This window comes from Dioscorea cayenensis, chromosome 10, assembly GCF_009730915.1.
Source record: "Dioscorea cayenensis subsp. rotundata cultivar TDr96_F1 chromosome 10, TDr96_F1_v2_PseudoChromosome.rev07_lg8_w22 25.fasta, whole genome shotgun sequence".
In the NCBI taxonomy this organism is placed as follows: domain Eukaryota; kingdom Viridiplantae; phylum Streptophyta; class Magnoliopsida; order Dioscoreales; family Dioscoreaceae; genus Dioscorea; species Dioscorea cayenensis.
The window spans coordinates 377,411-384,721 of NC_052480.1; the positions used below are offsets into that span (position 1 = coordinate 377,411).

General features: G+C 42.0%; 2 protein-coding genes across 3 annotated transcripts; both read left to right on the forward strand.

The window, feature by feature from the left end:
• Positions 1–787: 787 nt before the first annotated feature.
• Positions 788–5,006, forward strand: LOC120270045 (proteinaceous RNase P 2). 2 transcript variants are annotated; one of them, XM_039277045.1, is made up of 7 exons: positions 788–1,841; positions 2,134–2,235; positions 2,345–2,520; positions 3,081–3,201; positions 3,304–3,321; positions 3,571–3,639; positions 4,363–5,006. In XM_039277045.1, exons 1-7 carry the CDS (start codon positions 915–917, stop codon positions 4,621–4,623), a joined length of 1,674 nt encoding a protein of 557 aa, XP_039132979.1. In that variant the 5' UTR covers positions 788–914; the 3' UTR covers positions 4,624–5,006. The 2 variants fall into 2 exon arrangements, with proteins under 2 accessions (XP_039132979.1, XP_039132981.1); XM_039277047.1 differs by lacking the exon at positions 3,304–3,321.
• A 1,113-nt stretch (positions 5,007–6,119) lies between these two features.
• On the forward strand, positions 6,120–7,311 carry LOC120270013 (zinc finger A20 and AN1 domain-containing stress-associated protein 4-like). The gene is made up of 2 exons (XM_039277021.1): positions 6,120–6,326; positions 6,539–7,311. Exon 2 carries the CDS (start codon positions 6,548–6,550, stop codon positions 7,028–7,030), a length of 483 nt encoding a protein of 160 aa, XP_039132955.1. The 5' UTR covers positions 6,120–6,326; positions 6,539–6,547; the 3' UTR covers positions 7,031–7,311.

Sequence of the window (7,311 nt, forward strand, 5' to 3'; positions counted from 1 at the left end):
AATTGTAAATTCTAATAATTATAGTGAATGAATGAATTGTAAATTCTAATAATTATAGTCATTACAAGGTTGTTACAATAAATGGTAATGTCCTGGCATAGGAGGTATTTGATGAAATACCTAGGTGGACAATCTGTTACAAAATGAGGGATTTGTTATATAACTGAATGGAAAAGGAAAGAAAGGGCATCTTTGGCCTGAAAATTCTCCATCTTTTTCTCTTCTCCTTCTCCTGAGCCTCTACTCCCTTCCTCTCTAAAATTCTCTCGATTCACAACCAAATCCTGCATCACATTCTATATAAGTTCGAGACCATTTACTATTGCTTCATGGGGCGGAAAGCTTCCTATTTATGCTATTCATCTATCTCATTGCTCCTTATTCAACTACGAAGATCAATGATCGATCACTGCGTGGAATCAATTCAAAAACAACAATACGAAAAACTAGAATTCAATCTGTCATAACTAACACAAATTGAAGCAAATTAATCTCACTTACACCATTCAATCATCATCATCATCATCATTTTCGTTGACAGCGATTAATCCTCTCTTCAACGCTACGAACGATCTCTATCTCCAGATTGCCCACATAGCGCTTCAATGGCTGCCGATCCAAAGAGAAGAGAGCACTCATCGAGAAGACGAACGCTCGAGAATGCTTGGTTGCTTGCTTGATTTAACTAACAAGGCAACCCAAAAGAAAAATGACACGTGGCAAAGATTCGCGCCATTGTTTATCTTGAGATAAGTAGTATTGTCAATCTCGAGGTATGACGTGGCGGGCCTTTTAGACGTTGATCAAAGAATGAGAAAGTGTAGCCGTTCGATCCGATAAAACGATCAGATGGGATGATATTATTAATTTGATCACCGCTTTAGGGCTTTTCAAGGGTTTCGCAATCTTCGGTAATGGCGATGGAACCGCCATCGAAAAAGAAGAAGAAAGGTCACGCTCCGGAAGCTCAATTCCGGCGAGCTCTCGACACATGCTCCCGCAACGGCGACCTCAGTGGCGCTCTTGATCTCTATCGAGCTGCTATCTCCAATGGTACACATCTCATCTCATACCATTTCAACAACATCCTCCATCTCTGCTCTTCCTCCCTTGAAACCCTACCTTCCCCTGATAAGCCTTCCGCCATTAGTTCCGGTTTCGAGATCTTCAACTGCATGATCGCTCATGGCACACTCCCCACCGAGGCCACCATCACCTCCATGGCCCGGATCGCTGCCCACCGAATCGAAGGTGGTGGGGATCTCGCTTTCGACCTCGTGAAAACACTGAAAGAAAAGTACGGTGCTTCGCCGAAACTGAGAACCTACGGCCCGGCGCTCTTCTGGTTTTGCAAAAATTTGGATGCGGATAAGGCTTATGATGTGGAGAATCATATGGTTCTGAATGGAATTTCTCCCGAGGAGCCGGAGATTGCTGCATTGTTGGATGTAAGCGCGAGGTTGGGAAGAGAGGAGAAGGTTTATGAGTATCTGCTGAAGTTGAGGGGTTCCGTGGCATGTGTCTCGAGATCAACTGCGGAAGTATTGGAGAGATGGTTTGGGAGTGAGAGCGCAAGGGAGGTCGGGAGGTTGGGATGGGATGTGAGTGCTGTAAGGGATGCGATCACAGTGAATGGAGGAGGTTGGCATGGACTGGGGTGGCTGGGAAAGGGGAAGTGGAGAGTTTCTTGGGGAAGTGTGGGATTCGACGGCAGGTGTTCTTGTTGCTCAGAGACACTGGCTTGTGTGGATATCACTCAGAAAGAGACCGAGATGTTTTCTGACTCAGTGGCCTCTCTTGCTATGTCAAGGGAGACATGGTCGAATTTTACAAATTTTCAGGTAATGGTGGTTAAACTTCTTTAATTAAAAAAATCATCTTTCTTAGTTTTAGCTGATTGGGATTGTTGAAAATGTGACCTGAGTGACATGAATACCATGTGGAGTTTCACCTTCTGATAACCACTGTTTATTTTAGCTGAATGTGATTGATCAACATATAACCTGATAAAAAAGAAAACCTTGTTGAAAATTTTCATTCCTGCACTAAAATGTTACAGGCTGTTAGAGATTTTCCAAGCTTTCTGGTTGGTACTTTTGGATTAGCTCTGTTACCCTGACATTATTTGTTTAGGATTGGTTGGGCAAACATGCTGCCTATGAAGCTATTGTGGATGGGGCTAATGTTGGGCTTTATCAACAAAATTTTGCTGACGGTGGATTCAGTTTGTCTCAGGTCTGAGTTTTGAGCTGTGCTGGCTCTTTATGCTTGCTAGGTGTGGATTGCTGTCATTTTTATATGGAACATTTATGTGCAGATATTGATGCTTTTTTGAATGGAGCAGCTTGATGCCGTTGTTAATGAGCTATATAAAAGAAGCCATGGGAAATGGCCACTTGTTATATTACATAATAAGCGGGTGCGTGTGTTCATGGAAAATCCCTCAGCAAAGGAGTTGATTGAGACTTGGAGAGCTAAGGGAATATTATATACGACGCCAAGTGGATCAAATGATGATTGGTAGGATTTTCTGTTTAAGCATTTGTGATGTCTCGATATATTAGTTTCTGATTATTTGTTGAGCTTTCGCGCTATGTAGTTATTAGCATCCAAAATGTAAGTTACTAAGCGAAAGTGTTGAATCCAAAAAGATAATCTATGAAAGATGCATCACTGCTTGAGGATTGAGATTAGTGGGTGCATCTGTGGAGATCTGAGCTCATATTATTAGTCTAACAAGATTTCACTGAATTGAATGATTTCTTCATAAATCCATAATTTATAAAAGACAAAGGAGGGTCAGCTTTTCTGAGCTATCATGTAACTGTATCATTGTCGTCAAATGATTCTTTGTTAATCACTAATAACATAGTGTGGTAAAAGATATTAATAATGGCCTTTGAAACATTTCTTTACTCATCTTCGTTTTAATAGGCCCATATGGAGATTTTCGGGGGAGCTTAGAAATTTACGTATTGTCTGTGATTGTGTCATAAATTTCGTCTTTCCTGCCAGTTGCTGAATTACTTTTACAAATTATTGGAAGTGTTCATCTTTCCTGTTATCTGGTTGTGTTTTAGGTATTGGCTCTATGCAGCAGTTAGGCTCAAGTGTTTGCTCGTGACTAATGATGAAATGAGAGATCACATATTTGAGCTCCTCGGGAGTAACTTTTTCCCCAAGTGGAAAGAGCGACATCAGGTGTGTACTGCAAACCCATCCTTATTATTGGGAGTTTATTGTGTCGATGAAAATTTTGGGAATGCTTTCTCCTGTGACATATTGTACACCTTGTCTTTGTAGTTATTATTCCCCAGAAAGGTGAATACCACTTTACCAGATGGTTTCCTAGTTTTGCCAATGTTAAGGTTGTTATGTTGGTCCTTCTGATTATGGTGCTATGTCTTTATGAGTCTCAAGGGCATCACTTCATGATAGAGTGCTGCATCCAGCCTGCAATGTGTAATTTAAGTTAATTAGGAGAGCTGACCGACATATTTTTTGTGGATCTGATCGGGTGAAATAGCACATAATTGACCTTTCTTTGTTTTCTTTTTTGTGAATTTGCAGGTTAAATATACATTTGCAAAAGGGGTTTTGGTGCTACATATGCCACCCACATATTCCTCAGTCATTCAGGTATAGCTTTTAAAGTATTTTGGTGCATTGTCATCTGTTTCTTTCGTCACAATATTATTTGCTGCAGTAGATTATACAGCATATAGAAGTAATAGAACCCTTTAGTGTAGGCACTACCCAATCTAGCGCTCTATCTGTGAAATTTTTATTCAGCTGAAAATCATATATGTTGGAAGGTGGCAGCTGTGGCTGGAGTTAGCGGCATTCTTACAGCTGCTGGTTCTGTCATTTGGTTAAATCCTCAGTTTTTACTGATTCAAAAGCAACAACCTGCTGTTTGGCAACCCTAACAAAAAACTGTTGGACTGATTTTGGGCAAAGCATTTAAGGCAGTATTTGCATCGCATTTTTGGGTTCCCTTATCCATTAGTCTGGATCTGTAGTGATTTTTCTGCTGCAGCTCCGGGCACTGGGCAGTTGAGTCTCTTCTTTATTAAGAAAAAGAAGCAGCTGAAGATTTTAAAGTGGCATCTCTATTGTCGCCCACACCTAGTTCGTCTCTTACAGTTTTCCTCACATTAAACCTATATGAACAGTTTTGATAGAACTGAATGGCAACCATCCTTTTTGAAGATTTCTGAGCCACAGAACGTTAATGCTATGGAATGTTTACGAGTCATGGATAGTTGGCTATTGTTCACCATAGTCTGATTCTCTTCCATGTTTCTTTGTGTTTATACCTTACACTGCATCATATATTTGTATTATGTGCATGGCTTGCAGGAGTCAGAAACAGGGTCATGGCACATTCCCATAGAGGACAAGAACGCCGAGGAGGGACGGAGACTTTGGTTGTGTGCAACACGATGTGGGGCATGTGACAATGGCTGTGATGATAATCTGCCTGGTGGCAGTTGCCAGATACTACGGAGCCTGCCTGAAATGCAGAGTGTTGCTGCAGTGAAACATGCCAATGGTGCGCAGCGATCCGGGTCACCAGATCAGTCAGATAATAAATCAACTGATCAACCAGGTGATAATTGATGCCACCATTAGATTCCCATGATATTTATTATTATTAGTAGGCTTGTTGTAACCGACCCGTTTGAGATGATGGAAAGCCAATTCAGACAAGCAATTTGCCACGGATTCCAACCACCAAACGCCTTAAAAGAGGGGCCGTGTGTTGCCAGGTAAACCTCTTTTATCTGTTGACCTTATCTTATATTCTTTACTGCCTTGAGGCTTGTAACTTGTAAGCGTCTACGGATTTTTTCTTCTTTGTTTTCAAAAACTATGGAAATTCCAATAAGTAGTGGTAAGGCTGTGTTGTTTCTATGGCAAAACAAGCAGCTGTAAAGAGTGATATAAGTAGTGGAAATAAATAAATAAATAAAAAACATGGGTTTTATATGAACAATTTACAACTGAACATGCTTGAATCGCAAAAATGTGACGTTTTTGGTTGTTTTGGTCTTGTTTTTCTTCCGCAGATAGGTCTCTTTTTGGGCTAAATTATATTATTTCCTTTGTTTTTTGGACTGGCTTATATTAGTACTCCATTCATTACACATATGTATTAATACAAGGAATACAAAGAACTCCCACGTGATTGAACTTTAGAATGGTTCGAGCTTAGAAAGCACCAGATGATCACCATTTCTTAATGTCTTAGATTAATTGCACCGAAGATGCATGCCTTTCTGGGCAAGCAACGGTGACCGTCACAAACGACCCATTCTTTTCCCGGGTTGGATGGAGTTCTAATGCCCCATTACGAGCTGGCCTTTTACTACCATGTCTCTTATTGGAAATGACTTGCCAACGTCCGTGTGGACCGTTACCCCTCAATCAAACCGCGTTCACGGATACTTATTTTTTCAACTCTAGTTAGGAAAAATCAAGATCTATTTCAACTTCTATTAAAAATTAAATTAAAAAAAAAAAAACAATGTTGTCCTAGCACTCGTCTCCTAAATAAACTTGGCTGAAAATGATAGGAGGAAAATGACGTTTAATTATGTTTTCAAGTTGTGGGGCCCGAATTAAGCTTAGGTGGCAACATACTACTGGTGTGCTCTAACGTGATAGGGGGATTCGTGGTGATTTTTGGCCACCCTTATTGACCCGTTTCCGAGACACTAATTAAAAATCACCCTGGGCTTTCATCAAAACTACCAAAATGCCACATGACTCGATCCATTTCTCTACGGAGGATAATCTCGCACGCAAGCATTCACTTCCAGACAAGTACCCTGCCGACTGTTTGCGCCTGACAACAAACCCGACAAGACCTTTGGTTTTCTTGTAATAAACCCCAAAAACAAAGTTCTTTTCGCTAATCGATGATAAAATAATACCGACGACGCACCTTGAATCTTCGAAAACCACTTTTGTTTGTCTGTTTCAACACATGTAAACGACACCGAAGCCTCCACGTCAGCGTGGTATAGCATAAGACTCTAGGGTCGCGAAGAAACGTACCGGCCGAGGTTAAAAACATCCAAATGCTTGTTGTATTTAACCTCTCTGTCTATCTCTCTATTTCTTTCCAAATTCCAGGCTGGTGATCTGTTTTCTAGCATACCAAATTCAACAACCGACTTCCTTTCTCCTTTTCCTCCTTATATTCCCCCCCTTTTCCTCCTCTTGCTTTCCTTCATCTTCAATCATTTGATTCAATTAACAACAACCCCCAATAAGAGAAGCAGCAGAGAAATCCCAAATCCCCAAACTTCTCTCAATCGGTAATTCAATCCATTTCTCTCTCTCTCTCTCTTTTTTTTCTTTTAAAAAAAAATATATATTTAGGCTTTAGAAATGGATTGCTTAATTAGTACGATGCTTCTAGAATTGGTTTCCGTTTTTCCCGATTTTTGGATTGACTTGGGAAACACGTCTTCTTTATAGATCTATTGAATCTCATATTCACCACCAACCTTTGGGGTTTTCATTGCAGAGATCGATCATGGCTGAAGAGCAGAGATGCCAAGAAGGCCATCGCCTCTGTGCCAACAACTGTGGCTTCTTCGGTAGCCCCGCCACCCTCAACCTCTGCTCCAAGTGCTACAGTGACTACCGCCTCAAAGAAGATCAAGCCTCATCGGCCAAGATAGCTGTCGAAAAATCTCTCCTTCCGTCCTCCACCGCCTCCTCCTCCTCAATCTCATCCACTGTTCATGCTGATCTATCTATCCCCGCAACCGCCACGACCGTGTCCGACGTGCCTGCGCCTGCGGCGCTGCCGGAGCGGCCTCAGGCGAGTCGGTGCGCGTCTTGCCGAAAGAGGGTAGGGCTCACGGGGTTCCCTTGCCGGTGTGGGGCCACCTACTGTGGGACCCATCGGTACCCGGAGAAGCACGGGTGCTCCTTCGACTTCAAGGCGGCGGGGCGTGAGGCCATCGCCAAAGCCAACCCCATCGTCCTCGCTCCCAAGCTCGACAAGATCTAAACGGCGATGACGACGATGACGCTGATGTTGATTCCATCTGGACCGTTCTTATTGTTGCTTCACCTCGCTCTCTAGCCATTGATCAACGGCTCGGATCGCTCTACTGGCGGTTCCCGGAACTCTCGCCGGAGATTGTGAGCTCGTGCCGGGACTAATGGCGGTTGTGTCGTCGCTTTCTGTTATTTATGAAAAAAAAGAAGAAAAAAATTTAAAAAATGTTGTTAGTTTTTCATGAAATTTCTTTTAAAACGCGTAAATTTGACGGATTATTACTTCTCTCT

Excerpts from the sequence above, each read along its gene's own strand:
- LOC120270045 (XM_039277045.1), top strand. The coding sequence starts at position 915 with ATGGCGATGGAACCGCCATCGAAAAAGAAGAAGAAAGGTCACGCTCCG. Across the intron at positions 1,842-2,133 it reads CGAATTTTACAAATTTTCAG|GATTGGTTGGGCAAACATGC; the intron begins GTAATGGTGGTT and ends TTATTTGTTTAG. Across the intron at positions 2,236-2,344 it reads GTGGATTCAGTTTGTCTCAG|CTTGATGCCGTTGTTAATGA; the intron begins GTCTGAGTTTTG and ends TGAATGGAGCAG.
- LOC120270013 (XM_039277021.1), top strand. The coding sequence starts at position 6,548 with ATGGCTGAAGAGCAGAGATGCCAAGAAGGCCATCGCCTCTGTGCCAAC.